The sequence below is a fragment of the Nyctereutes procyonoides genome, unplaced genomic scaffold (genome assembly GCF_905146905.1).
Source record: "Nyctereutes procyonoides isolate TBG_1078 unplaced genomic scaffold, NYPRO_anot_genome, whole genome shotgun sequence".
NCBI classification, from domain to species: domain Eukaryota; kingdom Metazoa; phylum Chordata; class Mammalia; order Carnivora; family Canidae; genus Nyctereutes; species Nyctereutes procyonoides.
The window spans coordinates 64,852,205-64,878,196 of NW_026575126.1; the positions used below are offsets into that span (position 1 = coordinate 64,852,205).

The 25,992-nt window shown below is 54.6% G+C and overlaps 1 protein-coding gene across 1 annotated transcript in view; it reads left to right on the forward strand.

The window, feature by feature from the left end:
* Positions 1-25,992, forward strand: part of SDK1 (sidekick cell adhesion molecule 1) — a gene marked incomplete at its 5' end in the record, with an annotated part of 892,328 nt that overhangs the window by 791,568 nt on the left and 74,768 nt on the right. Inside the window, 4 exons of the mRNA XM_055340442.1 lie at positions 11,165-11,359; positions 14,322-14,523; positions 22,205-22,308; positions 24,763-24,833. Of these exons, the coding sequence (XP_055196417.1) occupies positions 11,165-11,359; positions 14,322-14,523; positions 22,205-22,308; positions 24,763-24,833 (572 nt within the window). The remainder of the gene's footprint in view (positions 1-11,164; positions 11,360-14,321; positions 14,524-22,204; positions 22,309-24,762; positions 24,834-25,992) is intronic.

Below are 25,992 nucleotides of genomic sequence, written 5' to 3' on the forward strand. Positions count from 1 at the left end.
TCTCTCTGTCTCTCTCTCTCTCTCTGTGACTATCATAAATAAATAAAAATTAAAAAAATAAAATAAAATATATCCTACTTACAAAGGACTCTCTTCATTCTAGCACATGTATGATGTAGAGGCAGTGAACAGCCCTTGTCCCTGCTCCCCAATCTATGACAGAGAGCCCGCCAGTCCCCCGAGAGGGTTTGGATTTATCTCTCCTTTAGTTTTCTGTATGATTTTCCTAGAGTTAAATTTAACCCTTAAAAAATCTAGTATTAGTGCTGCACGTTTTTAGATTTCATATAAACTCCTTTCATGTGTTTTTCTGTGACTTTGCTCTTCTCTTCCCACATCATGAATCTTTCCTAAATAGACACCCTGGCTGTCCGTGTCCGCACACACCCGACCAGGATGTGTGCGGCACCTCTGGCATATCTGCAGCACACGTGTCCTGGTGCTTGCCTCGTGGAGCACATGTGGAAGGGTTCCCTGGGCCACACCCGTGAAGGGCCTCATTGGGCCATAGAGTTGGCATGCTTTCAACTTTGCACAATGACACCAGACCATTTTCCTGAGCAGTGATACCAATTTGTACTCCCACCAGCATGTGTGAGGATCCCCATGGCTCTGCACAGCTTTGCCAACACTCCATAGGCTCAGAATCTAAACTTCTTTGCCATTCTGGTGTCTTGTTGTGGTTTTATGTTGGATTTCCCCAGCGGCTTCCCCAGCCAGTCTGTCAGCTGCTCCCATCCCTGGGCTGCCCTGGGCTTCATCTCAACCTCTCTGTATTGTTATTCCTGTTTCCTTGTCAATCTCTACAATTTCTCTGCCTCACTTCCCAGTTCAATTGTGCATTTAGGTTTTCTTTTCTTGATACTTCTTAGTTTTGAATGACTTAATAGAAAGATGTTTTGGGACATCTGATTTACTGCATTGCCAAAAGCAGACACTCTCTGTGTACTTCAGTTACTATTTGGACTTGCACAGTACAGACACATTCATCCTGATAACATAGCATTTAAATGCAAATACATTAAAATTGAAATTAAAAAAATACAGATCATCTCCCAAATTGTGCAATCAGAAATAATGATGTGACTGATGTGCTTAGAGGTGAATCTTCACAGCATTTCTCATGATCTCCTTAGGATGCAGGCCTAGAAGCAGAATAACTGGGAGAAGGTGCTAGAACATTTCCAAGGTTCTTCATCTACATTTCACACTCTCCCTCCAGATACGCTGTATCAGTCAGCACTCCTGATGGGGGTGTCCACATGGCTTCACCTTCACCAATGTCGACATTAATGCTTTGTTTTCTTTATCTTGGCCAGTTTGAGATTAAAAGCAGAATATTTGGGGGGGACATTTTAAAGTTTACTAACCATAAGGGGCTTTTTTTGTTTTTTACTTTTGGGAATTTCCAGTTGATGTTCTGTACTCACTTGCTGGGCTGACATAGAGAACCACAGAGCATGAGGCTTAAACAACAAGAATCTATTTCTGTCAACCCTGGAGGCTGGAAGTGCAAGATCCAGATGTGGGCAGAGCCGGTGTCTCCTTGTCCTCCCTGTAGCCTCCCTCATGTAGCTGCCCCTCTATGCGTGTCTGTTTCCTGACTTCTTTTACAAGGGCACCAGTCCCACTGGACCAGGACCCTAGTGACCTCATCTCACCTCAATACTCCCTGTAAATCCAGTCACACCCAGAGATGCTCAGAGCTAGAACTGTAACATGGGAACTTGGGGGGATACAGTTTAGCCCGTAACACATCCTTTGGCCATGTTTCTCTCAGAGACTTACCCCTTCCTTCCTGGCTCTCAGATCCATTGTACATTGGTGCCATCCAAGTACCAAGGGGCTAAGAGACCTGACCCCAAAGTCCAAGTCTGAGTTGGAGGTCTGGCTCCACTGTTTTAGTGCCATGACATGGAGTCGGGACAACTTAGCCCAGTAAACACCAACTAACAAGATCATAAACAACATTCACAGTCACAGGTGTTGCAGAAGTTCCCTCTGTTCATTTTGGCCACAGAAACTTTCATGTAGACTGCAAACATGTGTCTTCTGGTCATCTGCCATTTCCATGGTGGGTGAAAGAGGTGCTGTCACCTGCACACAGACCCCATAGGCCAGGCTCAGTGTACACCCGGCCTCTCAGGGCCACTGTAGCTCCCTCAGCTCCTCACTCTGAGTGGCGGCCCCTCTTCCCACCCCAGACTCGCAGCAGGACTGAGGCATGCGGGAGGGTCGACAGGGCTTGGCCTCTTCAGGTTGCAGAGGGTGAGATACAGTGAGAGGAAAGGCCCAGCCTCACCATCTCTTGGGAGTTGATGCAACCAGCTGTTTTCAGGAAGCTTCTCTGACAGCCCCATGTGACATGATTCTCTATCCCCTGCATCCCCAGCCAGCATGCTCTACATGATAAGCTCATGAACCCTGAGGTGCTGGCTCTACTCTCCCCTATGTTGTACCATGCTCCGGACAGGCTGAGGGCAGTGTGAACAAAATTGCAGATGCAGTGTCCCAGCCTGGTGAATTTAGGCACATTACTAAGCCTCCCTGTGCCTCAGTTTCGCTATCTCTGAAATGGGAACAACACTCATACTCCCTTGTAGGGTTGAATGAGTTGTACGTCAGGACTTTATGAAAACACCCTCCATGTGGTAAGTGCTCAACAGATGTTCGCTCAAGTGCATGGCTATTTAGTATTTCATCATGTCTTCTGGGCCAGCGAATTTCTCCTTGTCACCCAAAGCTTCGCCTGGTGCCAGCATCTAGCTGGCCCTCCCCAGCAGAGGTTCGCACAGACAAGACAAGGGGAAGAACCAGGAAAGGCAGGTTGGAGTCATGTTGTGAGATGCTCCTAAGGGACATTCAGAAGTTGGGAGTTTACCTGTAATCTCTGGTGGTGGGGTGGGGGGGGGGATCACTAAGAATCATAACCATTCAGGTAAGGAGAGGGTAGCATTTAAATACCTAGAGCATTCCAACCGTGGCGAAGCAGACAAAAAAGCAAAATAGTGCTATGTCTGCCCGTAATGCAGGAAAACACCACATCTGAGCATCTTCTGTTGTAATGGTAACAAATGTTGTCTGGGTAACCTGTCACCTGGATATTATTACAGCTGGCACACCAAATTGCAGATGCTGTAGGAAGGATGAGAAAACAGTTTCTAAAGATTCAGATCAGCGTTCGTGGGCGAGAAAGGGAAACGAGACTTGCTTCACACCCAGAGACCTTAAATCAACGCTCCCACTCGGGCAGCGCGGCCTTCCAAGTATATAAACACCTCTGCAGCCCATGCTTTTGTAATCTATATCAAAACATGTTCTTGCATTTCCAAAAAAAGATTAACAGCATGAAACACCACCAGGCGCCTACGGGGAAAAACACTTGCTTATTTGCGTAAATATTTTACTGTGGAGAGCTTTTAGCATTTAGAGCCTGCCTTTGGGGGATGCGGCGGGAGCCACCTGAGCACAGCCACCCTTCCTCACTACCTGACTACTCCGCACTCCCTTAAATGCTATGAAGCTAACGTGATGCATGTGCTCTTTAAACGCACATGGGTCTGCCCTGCCACACACACAGCCTCCTCCCACCTCCACCTGCCTACTGATGGCCTAACATTTACCTTTAGCTTATTACAGAAGGGTGTGCAAGGACTCTGCTGAGAATTAGGAGCACAAGTGAATATAATCCATGTTTGCAAATACATAATTTTGATCCACAGTTGCATTTGTCTGCCCCCAGCCCTCAAGCAGATAAGCTGTAAAGCCAACAAGCCACACAGTGCCTGGGCTGGGTGCTCCCAGGCCATTCTGCTGCTGGGCTCTCTGAACAAGTAGTGGGTGCTGGCAGGGCTGTCACCACTCACACCCACCGATGGGCTGCCTAGGGAGTCAGCAGCACCATGTCCCACTGGAGGCCTTGGCTTCGCTCCCCTGAGCATCAGGCCCTAGGGACATGCCACTGAACAGGCGACTCTCAGACTGGTGCCTTTCGCTTGCCCCAGGAAGCATGCAACCTGGGAGAGGCCAGCAACCACCCAACACATTATATGCAGCTCCCCCAAAGGGCTCTGGGTGTCTGTCTACAGTCACCCCATCTGACTGAGGCAGCTGAGACCACCCCCCCCCCCAAGGAGGCTCCCAGAATCAGCAACATCTTAGAACCTCTTTCTGCATCTGCTGCAGCTGAAGGTTCTAGAACTTGTCTTGGGCTTGAAACACATGCCCTTTCCCGATTCTGATTTTCTAGATGCACATTGTCTTTTCCATCTTCTGGGCATGTTCAGAGACAACATAAGCTTCTCTCACACCATAGTTTCAATCTTAGCCTTGGATCACTGTGGCTCGTACTTGGCCTTGACCCTCTGATGTCTGTATTATCATAATTCACCCATAACCTTATAAATCAGACTTCACTCAGGCCATGTTTTCCTCCTGCAATTGATTCAGCTTGTACATTCTTTCCTAACACCCAGCACAGCCTTCTGCCCTTGCATTGCTGACATCTAGCATGCTAATGTTTCTGATCTTGCTCTAACTGTAATTACATAACTAGCCTTTTCCATCGAAACCCTGTTCTTCCTCAACATTCTCTCGTTATTCTCCACAAATGCAAGAATGGGTTCTCAGCTCCCTTTTGCCACTTATGTACAGGAAGAGGCTCTCTTCTACTGTGCATTGAGTCTAGGACGTGGTAAAGATGTGTCAGGTGCCAGTCTTCACGTTCTCCAGGCCACAGAATGGGAACTGGAGACTATCACCCTGATTTTAAGGCAAATAAGAGGAAGGTACAAACATAACGCACAGGCTGGGGGGTTTTCTCCCAGTGGCTTGTATGGGAGCTGGAGCAGAGGCAGAGATGATGAGCCAGGTTTCCTGCAGTTGCACACATGACACTGTGCCTCGCTGTCCTATGCATTGCTTTGGAGTGGCTGTAGGAAGTGGGCCTCGTTGTCTTCATGCTTCGGTGGTGGAGGAGCCCAAGGAAGTCCTGCTGCAAACACGCCCCTTCCCGCCCAGTGCTAAGGGGCAGGTCCATGTGGTGGAATATTACACAGGCATTGGAACCCATGTTTCTGAAGAAAAAGAATAATGCTTTAGAGATGTGGTGAGAAGACCCGAATGAAAGGCCTGCATTTGGAGTAAAATCAGTTCTGTTTCAAGTTCATATGTGTAGAGAAATGATGATCACAAATAGTCGCTAAGATAGTAACAGGGACCTCTGGGCAGTGAGGTCCAGAGTCACCTTGTGGCGGATACTGTGTGCGTGGTCAGCCCGTGGGGCCCCGGCACCCCCTACCCATGGCCAATCCCGTAGTGTCTGAGGGGCCAGCAGTGCGCTGTGCCCAAGGGTGCCCTCTGCCCTGGGGCCAGGCCTCTGGAGGAGTGACTGCCCCCATGACTGCTGGGGGCTCGAGGGATGACAGAGGGGGCCTGGCAGAACAACTGCTTCTTTGCACCTTCTGTGAGCTTCCTCTGTTTCCTGGGTTCACCTCCTGAGAAAACTCTTGGCTCTGGGCTGTCTTGGAGCTGACTGGGTCCCTCAGGCAGCAACATCCACAGAACAGAAAGTATCTAGTGTGGGCAGAGCTCCCAGGGGCATCTGCCCCTGCTCAGTCAGCTCCATATTCATCTCCTGGCTGACTTGGCCAACGATGACCCATGGCAGCCTGTGGAATGGGACATTCAGAGGGTCCTGGGCCTCGTGTCACTGGCCATCCTGGCACACACTCTACCCTCCTTGGTGCTTTGGCTTCAGATGGCAGAGGGCTCTGGCATCGCACCAGGTTGGGGCTGCCCCTCACAGGTGGTCATGCTCGCCCCAGACCTAGCAGCGGCTCTAACTCCAGGCTCTGCTGCAGGGAACTTGCACCCACTGCCCTGACCTTACTCCCAATGCAGGCACTGCAAGGCTCTTGCAGACAGCCCTAGATTTGCTGTCAGCTTTCCAAAACAACTCCTCGACCCCCTGGCTGTGCCTCTTGCTGTTGCTAAATGCCTTGCAGTCTCTCCCAGTCCCTCATGATCACCTCGGAAATATCCTAGAGTGATCAGTGTATTTCCCAACTGTCTCTCTTTTCTTTGAATCATCAGGATTCTACCATTTAAGAGCAGGAGGGAGCTGCAGGAAGCAGCAGGCCTCCTGGGTAGAATGGGGCTCTCACCCTGGAGACCCAGCCCTGTCCTCTGCTCACTGGCTTCCCGCCTGGCCCTCAGGAGTAAAGTGGGCCACTAATACGGGACCTATATCTTGTGCCTGAAATGCAGAGGTGCTAGTGAGTGGGGGCTAGTTGTTTTCTTTATTCATGGTGTAGGGGTGAGAGCTTCTCCCTCTTCCCTTCTGGGTTCTACAGCTGGTCCGAGACTTAAGACAGATGAACAGGAGAAAAACAAATTTAATTTTGTATGTACAGGAGCCGGAAAGATAAGAAGCTTGAAAGTGACCAAAACAGGCTGTTTTTAATGCCTCTGAGTCAAAGAAACAGTAAATTTGAGAAGAATTGATAAGACAAGGGGTTTGGGCTCAGGGTGGTAAATAGGGAGCTACCAAGGTTTATGGAGCCACCCAGCCCTAAACTGCCCGTGGCTGCTGGTGACGCTGCCTCTCTTCCTCCCAAAGCAGCGAAGGCACCTTTTCCCCGGGGTGGGGGTGGAGGCAGAGGAGGCTCTGAGTGTCCTTCTGGCACTGGCCATTTCTTAAGTAAGTTTAATCCAAAATAATCAATATGTAAAAATGGCATATCTGGGGGCAGCCTAAGCTACTCTACTTTGGTGGCTAGAAATGAGAAGCTGAGATCACATTGGGGTTGGAAGTGAAGCCTGGCTTAGGACCTCCCAGTACCCTAGGTGTTGAGTGCGGAGTCAGGGCCTGCCGGCTACAGGTGCAAGCAGTCTTGGGCTCCAAGAGACCTGGGAAGTCTCCCCAAGACGAGCACATGCATGGCCAGGTTCCTGCCTGCTACAGATGCTGATAAAGTGTGTGTGAGCAGGTGGTTTCTGCTTCTCCTTGTTGTCTTAGATGTATAGGCACATGTTCCTAGCCCATGAAGACAAAACCTGTTCAGCTCTCCCAACCCAGAAATCCAGCATGTACACAGACAAAGCCCAAGCCCCTGAGGTCAGGTGTATGAACATTAGCCTGCTTGTAGTACAAAGTTGATTTCTGTTTCTTTGAGGGGGGTTGGTATCTCTTCATCATCAGGAACGATACTCAGGTGGCTGAACTCACTGGCACCAGGTCATACCTCATTCTTGAGGTTTTAAAAATAGTATGTTTGCTCGTGTTCTTATATGTGATATCTGTGTCTGCCAGTGTGGCCTCTGCCCTTGATTGCAAAGTTCAGTTTGTCTTTGCAAAGTAGCTCCTTATTTCCTTTCTCTAGTGTAGGAATGCATGTGTTAATGACATTGGTTAGTTGCTCTTTGTTCTGGGCACAGACTGACTCTCCTCCAAGCACTCAGCTGGAAGAAGGGGTCGCCACCAAGAGCCCTGGCAGACCACAGTCCTATATGAGTGAGGCTTGCTTCAGCCTCTGTGTATGAAGGGCAACCCCGCCGGGGCAGCACTGCCTTGGGACAGCGGCTGGCTTCCACCCAAGCTCTGATCCATCCTGTGCACCGCTTTAAACTTGCTGAAGGGGCATCGCTATTCATCCATGGTCCCACTGCAAATCCTGATAACATAAAAATAATAACACAACTCATAACAGCCTGAGGGGGACATACTGAGGTCAGAGATGCTTTAAGAAGATTGATTTACATAACTTTCATAGCAGCAGGTGAGTGTCAGAGATGAAGTTCAGAGTTAATAGCTCAGATAACAGAGTTAGGAATGTATTCAAGAGTTAAAAGTACAGACCAGAAGAGAAATAAAAGCAACACTATAAACAATCAACAGTGTGTGACTGACGAGCCAGAGGAGAAAACACACTGACCTCACCTCCATGCCCAGGGAGGAGTCCATGGGGCTGTAGGAAGAATGAGGGATTGAGTACCTTGCCAACATCATGACCATCAGAGACCAGTATGTCATGATGCTCAAGCATGAATATTAGAAGAACCACAAGCAGATGATAAGACTTGAGAAGGACCAAACATCTGACAGAGCAAACGCTGACCCAGAGACACTGCTGGAGAGCCCAGCTCAGGGCAGAATGCACGCTATGCCACCATGTGCTCAGACAAGGATGGAGCCTCTTCACGGATGCCTTAGCACCTCTGCACGGTCTGATTCTCACCAGAAAGATGCACATTAAGCCAGCAGAAGGGATCTGGCAATCTGGGGCCTGGGAGGGAAGAGATCTCTTTAAACTACTTCCTTACACTCCTGTGTTATTTGTGAGCCATGCGAGTATAATACAATTCAAAGAGTAATGACAAAACATTGCAATATAACATTTTAATGCCTTCATTAAAAAAAAAGGCAGCTTAAAGCTAGGAGTTCTCCAAGATGAATGTTAATTCCAGGACAAGAGACCCCGTTCCAGCCAGAAGGCAGCCGGCCAGAGACAGGGCCCTAGAAGCACGGTCCCAGCCTCAGGACACTGCAGAGTGCGCAGCACACAGCAAACGAGACAGGCTTGATGGGGCTGGGGTGTCCCTCCCACATCTAGATACCTGTCCCCAGCTCCTAAGGGGCTGTCTGGGTCAAGCTCCATGTCTGTCTGGGTCTTGTCCCTGGGCTGCTGCTGCCTGGTGTTCATTCACCCCTCTGTCCCAGAGCTGTCAGACAGGCTGGGTGAGGATCAGAGGCCCTAAGGATGAAATTCCCTGGAGGCTGCATCACAGAGGACATCCAGAACAGCAGGCAGAGGGACCTGAGGGGAACCCTGAGTCGTGCAGCCGCAGAGACTGGTGGAGAACTACCTCTGGTCCTTTTTGTAGTCACGTTACAGAGTGAGTGTGTGTGAGTGTGCATGAGTGTGCATTAGCACTCAGCCTGCGCCGGGGCCCTGTGAACATCCCCTCCCGTGGCGGGCCGGCGGCACCCCAATCCGCACGAAGCCCCTCCTGCTGCCCCCTCACACAGCCTCATACAGCCTCATGTCCAGTCACACAGCAGAGACTTCCTGGAGCCTGGATCGCAGCCCAGGCAGGTGCGCTTCCAAAGCATGTGCTCATCACATCACAGAATGCTGTTCTCCCTCGGAAATACGCTCGTGTGGTACAGGCACTTGAGATGTGTGGTCTCGAGTATCCAGCATCTGGCAAAGGGACTCTCCCTTTGTTGGAAGATTGGGGTGGATGTTTTCTCCTTGTGGGAAGAGGATGACTCAGTAGAAAGTGAGACAGACATGGGGCTCCTGTCCCGGCTCTGCTGTTTACTTGCCTTGTGACCTCAGGCAGACCACTTACCCTCTCTGAGCTGTAGAGCTTCATGGCCAAGGAAGGATGTATAGGCTACCTGTCCCAGCCATGGTGAGGGCTTAGAGGGGTAAGAACTGCCAGGAGGTCAGCAGGAGAGCCCCATGTGGTGGCTGCAGTGACCATGGTGCCCTCACCCTCAGGAGGCCAGGTGCCCTAGAGTCTCAGAAGATTCGGGACAAGGTTCCTGTAGCACCCAAACCCCAGGCATCCCACCTACAACTGGGTAAGGGAAAGAAAGGTGGGAGGAGAGTACAGAGAAGGATGGCCTGGCTTCTCTATGCTGCTGGTCATCAGTCACTGAATGGAAAAGGACAGGCGTCTAGCAGGACACCCTGGTCAGAGGCTGGAGGCCAGCTGGACCACCCCTGGTAGCCTGGAGACAGCTGGTTGTCACGGCGAGAAGAGGCCATGAGAGGCAGAGTAGCATCTGTAACAGCCACTCAGGGGCCCAAGCTCAGAGTCCTGCAAACACCAGGCCTGTGAATGGCCATCACCGTGGACAGGGCAGGGTGTGTTGTACCCCCAGTCTGTGTACTGATGATGGGGACCAGCAGTGGTCAGGGGTTTAATGCTGGGCGCACTCCACACCTGATCGCATGGCCTCACATATGGCTGGCCAGGCTCCCTATGTGGCTGGACACATGATGAAGTGCAGCAGCTGGGAAGATGCCAGTAGCTCGGCACAACGGGGCCGAAGACGGTTCAAGAAGGAAGACAAAGGAGCAGGACTGTCTCACCCGGAGAAGCAGGCAGGCAGTGTGGAATTACTGAGGCCTTGTCGCTGGGCGGCCGTCCACCCCCAGGAGGCCAGCGAAGGCAGAGCCGGTGGACAGAGTTCCGCTCTGCTGGCCTGCCCCTCCCGCCCCCTGCCCCGGGAGGTCTTTGTTTAACTTGAGCATGGTGGCTGTCATCGATGTTTGTGGATGCCACCACGCCCCGCCAGTTCTGGTTTTAATCAGCGCAGGAGCACAGCTGTCTGCGCCCACGAGGAGGCCGCGCGTGCTGGGTCCCGGGCTGGGGCTGACAGTTGGCACTGCCTCTTCAGATGCGGGCACAGCCTGGTTGGGAGGCTCGGTCATTAATAACGTCTGATCAACCATAATCCCTTGATAATCAAGGAACTTCAGGAGCCGTTCGGAGCCGTTCGGAGCCGTGGGAGCCCCCCTGAACTGATTGCACACACCCCGCTGCCTCCTTCACGGGAGGGGGACTGTTTGCAGGGGAGCCCCCAGCTCGGGGACCACACTGGGGCTTCCTGGGGGGTGGGTGCACAAGAGGGGCCAGCAGCAGGAAACAGAGCCACCCCAGCACCAGCTCCTGCTCCCAAGGCTGGGACCCATGGGCAGACGGGAAGGATGACCCAGAGGAAGGACAAGTAACCATGTGAGAAGGGCACAACTGAGGGAACATTCTAGAAGGAGGCACTGCCCTTGGCCCTGGGAGGGGAAGGGCGGGTGGTGGGAGGGGTGAGAAGGAACAGAAATGGCAGGGAGCGCTGGGCCTGCCCCTCAGGAGCGTGGCTAGTTCCCATCACGTTCTCTGGGCTCCTGCAGCCACGGAGAAGGTGAAACTGTTCCCACCCCTCGTTGGCGGAAAGATGAAGGAGAAGGAGGGTCCTGGGGGCCCAGTGCTCAGAGGCTCCGTCTGTCACCGCGGCTCTGCCGTCCATCCCAGATGCTGGCTGAGAAGGAAGGAAGTAGGAGAAACAAAGCAGAGTGATGGTGGGGGTGGCGGGGATGTGGGATCTGTGCTGGGGGCCGGGGACGTGGCTGATGCGTGGCCCTCCTGCCACCCGCAGGGTACCAGATCGCCTACCGCCTGGCCAGCAGCAGCCCTAACACATTCACCACGGTGGAGGTGGGCGCCACAGTGAGGCAGTTCACGGCCACCGAGCTGGCCCCGGAGTCGGCGTACGTCTTCAGGCTGTCGGCCAAGACGAGGCAGGGCTGGGGGGAGCCACTGGAGGCCACCGTCATCACCACTGAGAAGAGAGGTAAGACACCAGGCCTAAGTCCACTGTCATGGTGCTACAGGGAGGAGAGTGGGCCTGAGTGGGAGCCTGGAGGTTGCTGGGTCAGGCCCTGGGTGGCCACACCTGCAGCCGGGCACATTACCATGTCTACACAACCCAGCATCTACCAGACAGGCATGAACATCCCAGGTTTAAAGATGGAGACGCGGCTCAGAGAGGTTGTGTGACTGGCCCAGGGTTGCTCCGAGTCACCGTGCTTAAGGGCAGCTGCCTAAAGCCAGGCACTTGATTTCTGAGGTTCAAAACCACGTGCCCAGCTGAGCGGATGCTCAATAAACATATTTTGTACTGAGCAGCCCTAGGGAATTCTGTCCTCATGGACACCTCTTCTGTTCTAAGCCCTGGTGAGGTACATTGGCTTGGTACCTCTTCACCAAAGCCTGAGGAAGAAAGCGCTGTGAGCCCAATTCTATGAAAGAGACAGGGGAGCCCGGACAGATTGGTCATTTGCCCAGGACACAGCTGTGAGGCAGTGATGAGGACACCCTCCATAGGCCCCCAGGCCACTTCTTCCCACAGAAATCTGCTGCGGGTTCCCATCTCAGTGAGCCCCTGACATGCTCTGGAGCCTCGCTCTGCAATCTGTCTTGGCAGGCTCCCTCTCCAGGCCCACCGCTATGGGGCCTTGGGGGCTTTGGGGGCCTCGTACGCAAGCAGTTCTGGCTGCCACTGCAGGTTCTGAGGTCAGGGCCAACCCCAGCAGTCTCAGGAAAGAGTACGACAGGAAGGCCCTTGCACACATGAGTATGTTCAGATAGATGACCTACCCTGCCTCCCATCTAGGAGTCCCCAAGCACCAGGCTCTGGAGTTGTGTGACCCTAGGCAAGGCCCTTCCCCTCTCTGTGCCCTGACGACCACCTGGTGACCTCTTAGCAAGCACTTGGGTCAGCGCAGGGCCCCCGAGGGCCAGCATGACCATCAGACCTCCAGCCCAGAGCTGGTGCGATGTCCATGCTCAGAGTAGGAGCCAGTATTACTGCTGCCTACATCATCACTTTATGACAAGATCTAGAGCAGTCTATCTAAGGGACACATGAGCTGACCCCAGGATGCCTGAATAACAATCTGAAAGGCCGATCCAAAATCTACAAAAGGTAGAAGGCAAAGGAGGCTGTCATGCACTGAGCCCTCACCACATTCTGGTACCTTCCAGGCATTGCAGCCCACTCCTCTGTCTAATTCCCACACAAGCAGGTCAAATGGGTGGGGAAACTGATGCCCCACAAGGTGCAAGACCCTGCTGAGGTCCAGCTCGATGGCCACACTGGGTGGAATATCTGGCTGCCCAGGAATGGGCTGCTTGGCCCAGGCACACGGCTGACCCTCCTGATGGCCAGGGGGCGGGGGCGGACGCTGTCATCACCTATCTGTGGCTTCGAATCTTCCAAGGACTCCATGCCTTCCAGGGGAAGACCAAACCCTTCAGCCTGCTGTGAGTCCCCAAACCCCAAACCTCTGAGCCCCAGGTGGCAGAGGAGGACAATGCCCACTCCGGAGCTGCCCAGCGGCACCAAATGCATAGCCCTTCCTCCGTTGTCTACCGTTACCTCTGTTGTTAACTGGAGGATGGAAGGCTTGGAGTCACCAGAGATGCCAAGGCGTGAAGCAGATGGGGAGACAGCCATGCACACTCGGTCCCCTGACCATCAACACACAATGCTGTCTGGCCCATGGTCCCAGCACAGGGGCCCCGAACAGAGGACACTGGTGCCAGGACTACCCCCTCCTGCAGTGGTGGCCAGGGTCCTCAGGTTCCTCCTTGTCCGGGACGTGGTCGGGGTCAGCAGCCAGGGCTGAGGGAGCAGCTAGGGCCCTGAGTGCCTCTACCAAAGACTCTTGCCTTCTTCCTCAATGGTGATGAAGCCCCATAGGGAAATCAAGCACTTTCTGAGGCACTGGGACAAGACACAGGTTTGCTAAAGATTTGATGTGACTTAAATCCAAGTGGAAGCATTAACAACAAGTGCCCTCCAAGAGGCACCCTGGTCCACAGCAGGGCTGCTGCTGATGGGGCTAGGGGACACATGCCCACACCCAGCCCACACCCTGACCACCTGTTCCACCTGCCTTGGGCCCATAGAGTTTAGGGGATTTGGGCCAGGGCTTGCAGACCACCCCCAGCAGAACTTCCCCAATTGTCACAATGCCCAGGAGCGTGGTCCTCGCAGCTGGCAAGGGGCCGCAGGGCTGTCACGCGGGTCAAGGAGGGCCAGGGCAGCCCAAGCATGTGCTCCCAGAGGAGCGCCGACCACAGAAGGTGGAAAAGCTCCTCCCGCCCGTCACCGCAGGCTGGCAACCAGTTGCTGCTTTATTACCCGCCACACATTTTCAACAGGATCGATAATCTTCATGATAAACAATTAAACAATTATTCCTCCCTCTGTGGAGTTTCCCTGTTGAAATCGATGGGGCGAGGAGACGCACCACAGTAACGATCCATGCTCAGGGGCCTGGTCCCAGCCGCCTGCGCTCCCAGTCACCAGTGCTATAGGCACAGAGCAGTGGCGACAGCCCCTGGAGGAGCTGAGCGGGACACTGTGGGTGTTCAGGCTCCAGTTGGCTTCTGGGGAGAGGAAGTCAGTCTGACAGATGCGCTGAGCCTGTGATCAGAGGGAAAGTCCGCAGGAGAGCCCAGGTGTCCTCAGTGATGCCCGCAGGGATGTGTGGCTGTCCAGGAGCATGTGTGGGCTCACCCTCTTGTCTGTTTGTCTGTCTCTGCAAGAGCAGCACTCCGGGAGCAAGCCAGAGCATCCAGTCCAATCCAGGCTGGGTGGGTCCAGGGTGAGCAGTGAGAGAGCTGCAGGTGCCTGGGCATCGGCTCCGTATGGTCTGAGCTCGTGCGCAGCTGGCAGTCCCCATGCTGGATCTCATGTGGAGCAGCAGCCCCTCACCTGTCCCTGGTCTGTTCTCTTCTGGTTGCAGAGCGACCGGCACCCCCCCGGGAGCTCCTGGTGCCCCAGGCAGAAGTGACTGCACGCAGCCTCCGGCTCCAGTGGGTCCCGGGCAGCGACGGGGCCTCCCCAATTCGCTACTTCACGGTGCAGGTGCGAGAGCTGCCCCGCGGAGAGTGGCAGACCTACTCCTCGTCCATCAGCCACGAGGCCACCGCCTGTGCTGTCGAAAGGTACCCAGAGCCAGGCGGACGTGCCCCGGGGAATGGGCCCTGCCGCTCCTGCCCAGGACTGGGGAAGCTGACTGCTCACGTCTCTCTAGTGCCAGGGACCAGGATTGCCACATCCTGGAGCCTGCTCAGGCCCCTCCCCCGGGTCTGTCCTTCCAGGCATGCCCTGGGCAGGCGGCTTGCACACTCTGGGTCCCAGGGATGGATGAGGCACAGATGACGGGAACAGTGAGCCTGGACATGTAGGCTCCATCACCCTATCCCCTAAGAGGTGGATGTGGAGGAGGGGAGGTGTGGGGAAGGGGTATCACGGGCTGAGAGGGTTGCACCTTCTCTTGTGCTCTCTCTTTTAGTCAACAAGGCAGATAATTCCCCCTCCTGCTGTCATCCACTATGATGGCCAATCAGGGACATGGGAGGGGCATCCCCACTGCACCATGAGAACCCAGCATTTATCCAATTACTGAGTGAGCCACCAGGGAAAGGCAGAGGAGAGTGATGCTGACCACCACAGCTGAGCTCTTGGCACCCACGGTCTTATTTAGGCCCCTTCTCATTCCCCACCCCACTCTACAATGAAGGACAAGGGTACCCCCTTGTATGGTAGGAGACTAGGGCACCCCCCTCTGCAGTGAGGGATGAGGGCATCCCCTCTACGGTAGGGAAGAGGGCAACCTCCTTTACAGTGAGGGATGAGGACACCAGCTCTACAGTGGGACACCAGAGCACCCCCTCTATAATTAGAGATCAGGGCACTGCTGTCTATGCTGGGGGACGAGGGCACCCCCTCTACAGTGGGAGACCAGGGCAACCCCTCTATGCTGGGGAACAAGGGAACCCCCTCTACAGTGAGGGACCAGGGCATCCCCTCTCTGGTGGGAGTCTATGGCAACCCCCTCTATAGTTAGAGACTAGGACACCACCCTCAATGCTGGGGGATGAGGGTACCCCCCTCTACAATGGGAGACCAGGCACCTCCTCTATGCTGGGGGACAAGGGCTATATAACCATCTAGGTGAGAGTTCTCAGAAGTGACCTCAGGCCCTGCATCCCTCCCTGGGGGGCCTGGGCTGGGCAGGTTCACAGCACCCTGCAGAAGCCCCCTGGGTCTGAACGGTGGGCAGGCCTGTCCATGAAGCTGGCAGGGCGTCTTTCCTGTCCTCTTTCTCTGGCCCTGACTTGGGTCACTTTCCATGAAGCTCACATCAGGCTGTGAGGGGGCCACTGAGGAGTGAGTCCCACTGGCTCCGAGGGTTCCAGGACCCTAGCCAGTAGCTCCCATGGGGAGGGTGGAGGAGGCCAAGACCCCATTTCCCAGGCCGCCAGCATTCCTCTCACCTTTCAGACAGAACACATACTCATTGCCCCCCAACCTGGGCACCGTGCTGGGAAATCTCACACACATTTCTCATTGACCCTGCATGATGGCCCAGTGGGGGACATCACCATCCCCATTCTGCAGAGGAGAGCTGAGGGTCAGAAGGGTCACACTCGCTGCAGCCCCAGCATCTCCTGACCCTCCTCCTTTGCAAGGCCACCTGGCTCTGCTTCTGCACTCTGCTGAACCTGAGCAGAAGGAGGGTTGTGGAGCAGCTGGGGCGGTGGGAGTTGGGGGGCTCCTGCAGCAGCCTGCATCCTCAGGCATCCCCACTCCCACCCTGGGCACAGTTCAGGCTGTGAGGGAGGGGTGAGGGCTGGCTGATGCGTGGCTCTGTCACTGCGTCTGACACGCAGCAACAGCAAAGTTTATAGAGAAAAGGAGCTCCGCGTAAGCATGTGACAGGTAACGCGTTATGCACAGGTGGGTTGTCACACTGGGGCATCATGGGAAGGGAGACTATCCAGGCTCAGGTTGGCTTCCGGCTACCTGCCATGTGGTGGTCTTAGGCAGCTCCTTGGCACTCACCTTTGGGGTTGTGGCACCATTTGGAGGCCATGCGGTGCCTGGTGGCACCAGGCCCAGGACAGTGGCGCCCCCCCCCCCACACTGCCCACCCGGGAGGCACGGCTACATGTCCAGCGTTCACCTTCATAGCACATCCGCAGGTGGGGCGGCCCCAAGCAGATCGCTTGGATCTCCCAGCATCTCCATCGCGGCTCCCAGACCTAACGCCCAGGTTGTGCCTTCGGAGAGGGTGACAGTCCAAGAAGGAAGGCAGCTCATCAGCTTACAGCTCCAGCTGCTCGGGGCCCAAATCTGCTCGGTGCACAGTGACCCCCTCCATCACGGCTCCTCTGAGTGGAGGGCGAAAGGTCCCAAGCACAGGTACTCTTTCCAGCACGGCTGGAGGCACCGTCTGGCTCCCCACTAGAAGGGGCCACAGTAGCTCAGATGTGTGCAGTGGTGAGTGAGTTGACCTTTAGAAAACTGGTTACGGTTCCATCTTTTATTTCACTCTTCACCGGAGGAGAAGAGGACTGGATGCTCACCTCTGTGACCCGGTCTGGCAACTCAGGGCATTAAAGCTCCCACAGGCTCTTCCCACCGTGGTTACTGTGATTGTCACTATCATTACCGCTGCCACCCCAATGCTAGACAGCCTCTCCTCTTCAGCAGTTTCTGTGTTCTGCCCTATACGTTGTCGGCAGCAGGCCTGCAGACACACAGACCTTGCACACGAGGAGGTAGAGGTGTAGACATCCTAAGTCCTGAGCGTGCTCCCCCGGGTGGCAGCCAGAGGCCCTCAGGGTCCCCAGCTCTGGGGACATTTGCTTGGCCCATAGCCCAAAGTCTCACAGCCACAGACCACCCAGCTAACTTTCACACTGTGGCTGGTGAAGAATCAGTTGCTGTCACCTAGGCAGCAAGCCCTCGCCACCTGTCTGCCCATCAGTGGCCGTGGGGCCAGGGAAAGTCCATGTTAGCTTGTGAAGCCTCATTCCCTCATCTGTGGAAGACAGAGATGGAGGGGTGACCCTGTTGGTCCTCTCAGCTCTGTAAGCCCAAGGTTTGCCTCCATTACTGATGGCAGTGACCCAGCTGCCATCTCAGAAGGCAATCCCAAGTAGTCCCACTCTGCCCACTCAGATCCTACCAGCATCCCACTTCCCCTCTGAACGACAGCCACACAACCTGGGAGACCCAGCTCTCAGCCCCTTGCACCACCCCCTCCAGAGCCCCGAGTTCCCCCAGGAGGCCCTGAGGGTCGGGGGGCATGGCCAAGAGTGACCAGATGGCTTCATAAACCACACTCCGTTGCACTGGGTGCGTAGCTTCATTAGAATGTGCTTATGGATAAAAAAAAAAATAGCATCACTCCTTTGTGTAACCATCTGAAAGAAAGGAGAAAAACAAAATCCAGTGACCTTTTCTATCCTGGGGCCTCCTAAAAGCAAACAGACCAATGGAGTGCAGGGGACTTCACGTTGGAAAGGAGGGGCCCATGCCTCCCGGCAGACCGTTTGATTTGGTGTGGGAGAAGCTGTGGTGGGTCCCCTCCAGGGCCCACTCTGGCCGCCAGCAGGAACACATCACGTTCCAGGAAAGCAGAGCTTTGCACATTGCCACGTCACGACCTCCTTCCTATTCCGATAGCCGCAGAGCTGCTCTCTCCTTCTTTTTCTCTGTTTTTTTTTCACAATTTACTTTTGCCAGTTTCATGAAGTCTGCTAATGACCAGAAAGCATGAAAGTTTAAACAAAAGTTCAAAGCAAAAAGTTTAACAATCTGCATCGAGCGGCTGTCCCCACATCTAGTGGGTGTGGGAACAGGAGGGGAGGTGCCGGGTTGAGGGACATAGCAGGGCAGCATCCGTTCCTAGTGGGAATGCAGTACAGTTGAAGAGGAGGTGGCCCGTGAGCCCAGAGCCACATGGACATTCTGGGTGTCACTAGGATGGCAACAGCGGCAGTGTGTGCTCAGGCGATGGTCCTGTACCCACTGATAGCAGGTCCTGCCATTCCTCTGAGCATCCCCGGGGGACACTATGAACGCAAGCACGGGGGCAGAAAGGGATTACATGTGGAACAAGAGGGATTCCGTTCAAGCCAGGATGCTGGCCCTGTCTCCATTGGGAGACGGCCAGTCCTTTCTTTTCTTCTTCTGTGTCATCTTTAAAAATGAAGTCACGTGAAAAGCAGGTAAATTTGGCCAAGGATATTATGCATGGTTCTATATTCTTTGCTCTTTGTGATGCAAATCTTGAGTTCTTAATAGATGTTTTCAGTACCTTAAAGGTGAATAAATCAATACATAAAGGCAGTGGTAGGTAGCTTCCAAAATGATCTGGACTCCTGTTTTATTATTATAACCAAACCAGTCGAATGAATCTAGGCAGCTCCTTCTGTTTATGAGACTCTGCCTCTGGCTCCATGGGAGGCACAGGGACTGGAAGCCGCATCCGCACCACCCCAGCCAAGTACTTTGGCCATGGAGCTAAACACAGGCAAGAGGGTAGCGATGGCACACAGGTCAAGCACGAGCTTGCTTTCTAATTGTGCTTCCTTCCTGCGAGCTTGGACAGTGAGGTTCCATGCCAACCAAATCTGTTCATTTCCTCAGTTTGGGATGGCTAGAATTTAGATAAAGGTGTTACTTCAAATGTTTACCTAAATCCAGCCGGTGTCCAAGTTCAGACGGCAGAAAATTGGCAGGCAAGGGATGCTAGGTGCAAAGAGGCCAAGGGAGTCTGCACCTGGCAGGTGTGTCTGGGGACAGTGAGGTTGCCATGGGCAGGGGACAGGGGAAAGCCTTTGGGAACGTGAGAAAGAGGTGATTCTTAGGAATTGCTAACTGTGTGCCTAGATCCATCATGCTCCATAAGAAGGTCATGTCATGTGACTGTCATAGCAGCTCTGGGATCCTCAGAGAAGGTCACTGACTGGCCCAGGCTGGGGGGTGGCAGGACCAGACTCTGAATTCTGGTTGGGCCGACCCTGAGATAGGCCTGGGCAAGTGAATAGGGAGCTTACAGGTGTTGAAGGGTGTTGAGGGAGGGTGTCCAGGATGATTTGTGCCTTTCCTCAGGGGTCATCAGCCCTGAAGTGCTGCTCTGCTCCAGGGGGAAGCATGACAGGAGCACGGGGGGTAGACCAGTGGTCCGAAGGCCCAGCTATGCAGGGATGAGGAGGAGGGGCGGGATGAGCTCGCAGGGCATGCAAGCTGTTGTCACTTCTCATCGGGCTCCCTTCACAGCTGCTGAGTCTCTCTGGGCCTGTTTTTAGGGCACCTGGTGGGCTTCCTACCCAGAGGCGAGGGTAATCCCCTGCACCTGAGCCCCTGGTATGCCCTGCAGCTCCCCAGAAGGCCAATGGTTCTGTGAATGGCACAAGCCCAGGAAACAAGACCAATGCTGGGAACCCTGCTTCCTGCTCTCCGGCACCCTCCCCTTGACCTCAGACCAGGCTGACTCTTCCAGCCACCTGACAGGCATGTGCTGCACCCCTGCTCTGTGCCCCAGGTGGGAAAGGAGGGCTTGGCACCAGCCTCAGACTCCGAGAGCTTTCGACAACAGTGAGGTACTAAAGATGAAGGATCAGTGACATGGCTGACACATGTCCTGAATGTCATATGATAAATGAACGTGAGCGCTAAATACAAGGACAAGGGTCACACACAGCAGTAAATGAGGCCACCTCTGTCCCTGTCTCTGGGGAAATGCAGACAATTGTCAAGGTGAGGTTGGTGAAGGATTGGACAGGCCTAGAGGATGGCATGCAGGGACAGGCTCTTCCTGGAGCCACTCGAGCTACTGTCAGAGGGTCCTGATGAGGACAGGCAGGATTCAGTGATTACGCAGTGGGTGCCAGAGCTTCTTCCTAGTGCTTCTCCTAAATGCAACGTCGGTGCTCCAGTCAGCCCAGGTGAGGAGCCTGCAGCACACCGACCCACCGAGGTTATGTGGGAGTTAGTGTGTAGGTACTTTGGCTCCGGAGTGCACGCTCCTGGCAACCACCCTGCACTGCCTTCTAATCCGAGGAGGAGAAACTAATGCAAATGTGGGGCCTCGGGTGGGTGAGGCAGGAACCAAAGAAGAAAACCATGTGGTTGTCACCAGAATTAGATAAAGTAGCTCCTAGGAAGCCAGGAACAGATGGGAAGTTATTTGTCTTAACTTAATAAAGGATATCTCCCCTGGAAACTGGGAATAAAGATCATTCTTAAGGGTGGAACTTTGGAAGCACCCCAGGACAGCCAGGGCCAAAGCAAGGTTGCCCGGCATTGCTTCTCTCCAGCTGGGCGGTGGGGGCACAGAGAGGCCAGGAGACAGGCCTGCGGTCGCAGACCAGCCACAGCCGGGCAAGCTGGCGTGGCAGAGGGCTTGAGGGAAGAGCATCCTTTGAGATGCTGGCCGACAGAGAATCCCGTAATCCTGTCTTAAGCAGGAGGGTGTACAGAAACAGAATTAGAGGAAGATACGTTCAAAGATGGTTATTATCATTGCTTAAAAATGTAGAATCTTTCCTCCTGGCAAAGTATTACCCAGATCCACTTGCAAACCAAATGGAAGTGGGCTGTTCTTGGCTCATGCAGGGGAGTTGGGGACCCCCTGGTCTCCTAGAGGGCTCCTCAGAGCCTCCGGGGTTGAAACCCATGAGATTGCAGATTGGTCTGGAAGGGAGGACAGGGGACCTGCTTAGAGGCGGCAAGGCCTTTATCTACTGTAGCTGAGGAAGCCGGCATTGTGGACCTGAGGGAAAGGGAGGCAGAGTGCAGACCGCTCCTGCTTTCCTGGTCTGGGAGATGGACACAGGGGCTGGGCCTGGCCCGAAACAGAGCTGCTACCAGCGGGGCAAGGGCAGGCGGTCTCCTCATCTGCTCTCTCAGAAGTAATGGCAAGGACAGCCAGGGACCCGAGGAGGACGGGAGCATCATCTGCTTAGAAGTTTGTCCAGAGTCTGTGTGGTACAGAGTTCAGCACAGGACAGTGGCTGGAGGGAGGGAGGGAGGGAGAAAGGGAGGTGGGCCTAAGTGGTGGTGCGCCCAGAGCATTACTGCCCCTTAAGTCCCCATCAGCAGGCAAGTGGGCACATTTCCCCCCATGGACAGTGGACATTACCTAGGTCTTGGGTACAGTGGAGGGATGGCCTCAAGGCAAGATCCTCTTCCCATCCTGGCCAAGCCATGGCGGGTCCTCTGGCAGAGGGCAAGGGACTTCATGCGACCAAGCCTCTGTATTCTCATCCCTGCAATAGGAATCACAATGAGTCTCCCCCAAGAGCTGCTGGGCGCCTAACCGGGCACTGCCTGGCCAGGGCTTGGCGCCGTGTCCCGCCTGGCAAACGGTGGGGACGCGGGGCAGGGGGCAGGCCTTGGAGCCAGGCGGCCAGCCGGTGCGGACCTCCACAAAGGAGTGCTTGTGGGTGAGCGAGGAAGTGGTTAGGCAGCCCTCGTTTCACGCCCTGAATCCATGTGAGGGCTGCGGTAATTAGCTCCTCCTGAGAAATTCTCACATCCCTCAGAGAGTGGTGATTTGCCTTGCAGGAGAGGCTCTAATTACAGGAGGAGCCCCAAGTACAGCCGCCCCCCCCGGGCTGGGAAGTTCTGCGCTGCCCTCCGTCTGGAAACCCCGCTGTCCCCGGGGGCCCACTCAGAAGACAATGCTGGCTGCTGAGGGCCTCCCTGGGCAGCACTGGTTGAGGGGCCCTGAGCACATATCCTCCCGGCTGCCCGCTCACTGTGGCTGGAGCTTGGGGCGGGACAGAGGGAAAGGGCTCAGGCACTCATGGCTCCTCTGTGTTTCAGGCTAAGGCCCTTCACTTCCTACAAGCTGCGCCTGAAAGCCACCAATGATATTGGGGACAGTGACTTCAGTGCCGAGACGGACGCAGTCACCACACTGCAGGACGGTGAGCCAGCTGGGACCCAGGCGGGTGTGCGAATACTGGCCCTTTCCCAGCTGCCGCCTTAGGACCCGGAGACTTGGGCTCCCAGGGAGAGAGGCCCCGCTTTCATCCCAAGCCAGGAAGGGGTCACCCAAGGGGGATCAGGCAATGGCTGGCGAGCATAGAATTCAATTAGCAGCAGAGAGCTCGGGGTGCCCCGTTACAGCCTGTGGCTGTGAAGCCAACTTCAAGGGCTTCCCAAATGGAATGGAGGTTTCTTTGATTGGCTTCCAATCCCCTACGATCCATTAGCATCCTAGAAATTGAATAATTTATAGGGTCATTAAAAATAAATGTGTAAGGGTAGCTGGGTTTTGAGAGGTTTCCCCATTTTTCCTTATTCACAAACCACTCTACAGCTTTACCATTTGACAGAAGCACAGGTAAGTGATGGAGGTGAGGTCCCCTGAAAGCTCCAGGTGGTTTTTACCCACTGTCTCCCACCTCAGAGGAGCAGGCCTGAAGAACCCTGGTGAATTTGGGTGCTGATCCTGCCAGGCCCTAGCACCAGGAGCCAGCGGCATCCAACACGCCCGGTGGTAGGCCCAACTTTTAGGGCAGAAGGATTGCTCTTGCTTAACAGATGCCGGGGCTTGGATTCCAGGCTGCGAGCCTGAGCCCTCACCACCTGACAGCACTGAGTACCAATTCCCCAAGTTTCCATCTTCCTCTTTTATAGCCTGGGAGCATGGCCTCAACAACATGGGGCCTCAGGTGAGCGAGGAACCAGCCGATGAGGATGCGGAAGCCCTTCCAGCAGCTTCTTGGCCTCGAGCAGATATTCCTTTGCTGCACAGCCAGGGCACCTGCCGCTTGGACAGGCCCCTCGAGAAACCATGGTTGTCTTTGTGGCTCATACTTTAATCTTACATTTAACACAGCTGAGGTTCTATTTGGAAGTAAGCGCTAATTCGTAGAAGAAAGAAGCAAACACAACAAGCTAATTTTGTTGGCGAGTCACTGAGGAAATGGCAAGCCAGTGAGCAGGACACCACAGACTCCCTTTGCCCTTACAGAGCCCCGTCAGAACTGGCCTGTTTTGAAAAAAACATCCAAGGACCACTCCAGGCTCCCAAAGCCCTGTCTTAATCCTTTGATATTTAAATCATTTCTTTTGATGAACCTATGCTGTTATCTCCCTCTTCTGAGATTTGCAATTTCTCTTCACAGTTGACTGCATTGTGTCTGCACTGTATTGTCTCCAGAATCACAGATTCAATGAGACTGGCAGACTGCAGGGCTCCGGGAGCTCTGGGCTGGGGGGACAGGATGGAGGGCTTTCAATGGGTGGATGGTCTGCTGATAAACATTTTCCTATCATGGTGGTTGGAATATTGAGACCCCTCCCCATAATTGTCATCCTGCGTGATACTCTGTGGACTTCAGACAGACGAGTGGGAGGCCAGGGTGCGTTAGGTAGAGGCTCCCCAGAAGGCAGGATGGAGGGCTGGAGGTGCAGCTGATGCAGCTGTCTCCCAGAGGCCAGGTGCCCTGGCAGGTGCAGAAGAGACTCACAGTGCAGGTGCCCGAGAGACCAAGTCTCAGGTAGTCAAGTGCGGAGGGCGTGGGAAGAGCAGCTTTGGTCTCGGCACCCACTGACTATTGGAGAACATTTGATATACAGTCTCAGGATCTTACAGCAGGCAGCCACAGAAAGGCCAAGCCAGTATGCCGACCCAGGACCACACAGGTTCAGTGGGAGCAGTGGTAAGGAGGGGGTGTCAGAGAGGTCCACTGGACGAGATGCACGGATGGCTGCAGGATTGCAGTTTCCAGCCTGCAGGATATATATCCATGGGCAGAGCCAAACTGACCTTATCCCTCCAGAGAGCAGAGTAGAGCTGCCGCCACCAATGCCCAAGCTCAACAAGCGTCCCCCAACCCCCAGCAGTCAGCTTCCCTCCATGGCAGTCACGTCCAGAGTATGAAGCCAGAGCACTCTGGCCTGGCTTGATCCTTTGTCCTGTTCAGAGCCTCTCTGAACTACGTGCCTCAGAAACATGATGTCTCTCCTGGAGAGAGGGATGTGGGCCACTGAGAAGCTATGCGACAGCAGGGGGCTCCCTAGGCAGGGTCCCCAGGGAGGAGAGCCAAGCATTTTTGTGTGTCTCTGTGTAGGTCTGCCAGGGGGTGCAGTCGGGGTTGAAGGGGGTGAAGGCAGGGCATTATGTTGTCACCTTCCCCAGGATCAGGTCCCTTCCACCCAGGTGGGCATAGGCTCTGCAGGTGGATAAGGGCATTCATGGAAGGGAGAGGAGGGAGGGAGGCGGGGATGTTGGTGCTGGAGCCCCCCCTCCCCTCCCCTGCCAGGCCTGGGCCCTGCCTCCTTGCCAGAACAGAAAGAGAGCTGGCTCCAGAACAGCGGGCAAGTACAAGCAGACCCAGCTAATCCTCGCTTTCTTCTTTTTCGGGTTCCAGTTCCGGGAGAGCCTCCAAGCTTCATCTCTGTGACCCCGCACACCACCTCCTCTGTTCTGATCCAGTGGCGGGTAAGGACCCGGGAAGGGCAGGGTGTTCCCTAAACCAGCGTTGGAGGCTGGAACCTGACCGCGGGCTGGCCCCCACCGTCGAAGGGTTGGTGGCAGGTCAGAGGAAACAGTGTGGTCCACAGGCCCACAGGGAGGGGGCCCCACACCATGGGAAGGAGCTTGAGCACAGCCCACTGGGGAGGGCCAGCAGGACAGCAGGGCTGGTGCAGAGCATCTGGGGCTGACCATTCCAGGCTTCTGGGAAAGGGTGGCCCAGCAAGGCTTCCACAGCACAGGCAAAACCTGGGTGGTGTCCAGCAGGGCCAGGAAACCACAGCTGGTGGAGTTATCTTCTCTACAGGAATCATTCACAACCAGACAAAATGCCCACGGAGTTACGTGTGTCCTCCCTACATCCCAGGTGTTAATCCTCAGTGAACAGTCAAATCAAGGCATGTTATCCTAGACCATCAAGTAATCTTGGTGGGCCGTGAATAGCACTATGATATGACGTCGAAAGGATACTCTACCCTCTTTGCCTTATTTCTCATTTGGGTACTTTTGCCAACAGCAGTGTGCATTGAAGACAAAAATAACAGGGGAGAACTGCCCTGTCCCAGGGCAAGCCCAGAGGGTGCTCATCATGTCTGTGGGAGGGGGCTCAGCCAGGTGGGGGTGTCGGGTTCAGGAGCCAGGCTGGAGCCAGGTTAGATAGGCATGGCACACCAACAGGCAGGGCCAAGGGCAGTGATGAGAATGTCGTGGGAGCTCTGGCCAAGAAGGGGAGTTCCTGAGGCCAGAATGGGGTGGCCGTCCTGGGGAGGGGGAACACATCACCTAGAGCTGGGGGACCATGGGGTAGGGAGGTGGGAGCAGGTGCCATGGTCTGTGTTCAAGGCCACAGTGAGGTGAGGTCTGCCTAGGAGTGACCATGGCAGGCTGGCAGTCCACAGAGGGGTCTGTGCGGCTGGGCTTCTCCCTCCAGGTTAATGAGATTGTCTAGGAGAGTGCCAGCATCACACAGAGACCAAGCAGGAGAGAGGGGACAGTTTGAGGGTCAGGAGATGTAGGGGCCCAGGTGATGCTGGAACCAAGTGCAAACTGTGGTCTGGACATGGCCTTGGAGAGGCAGAGGCCATGCTTTGCTGGGAACAGAGGCGGGCAAGAGGGGAGGGCTGGC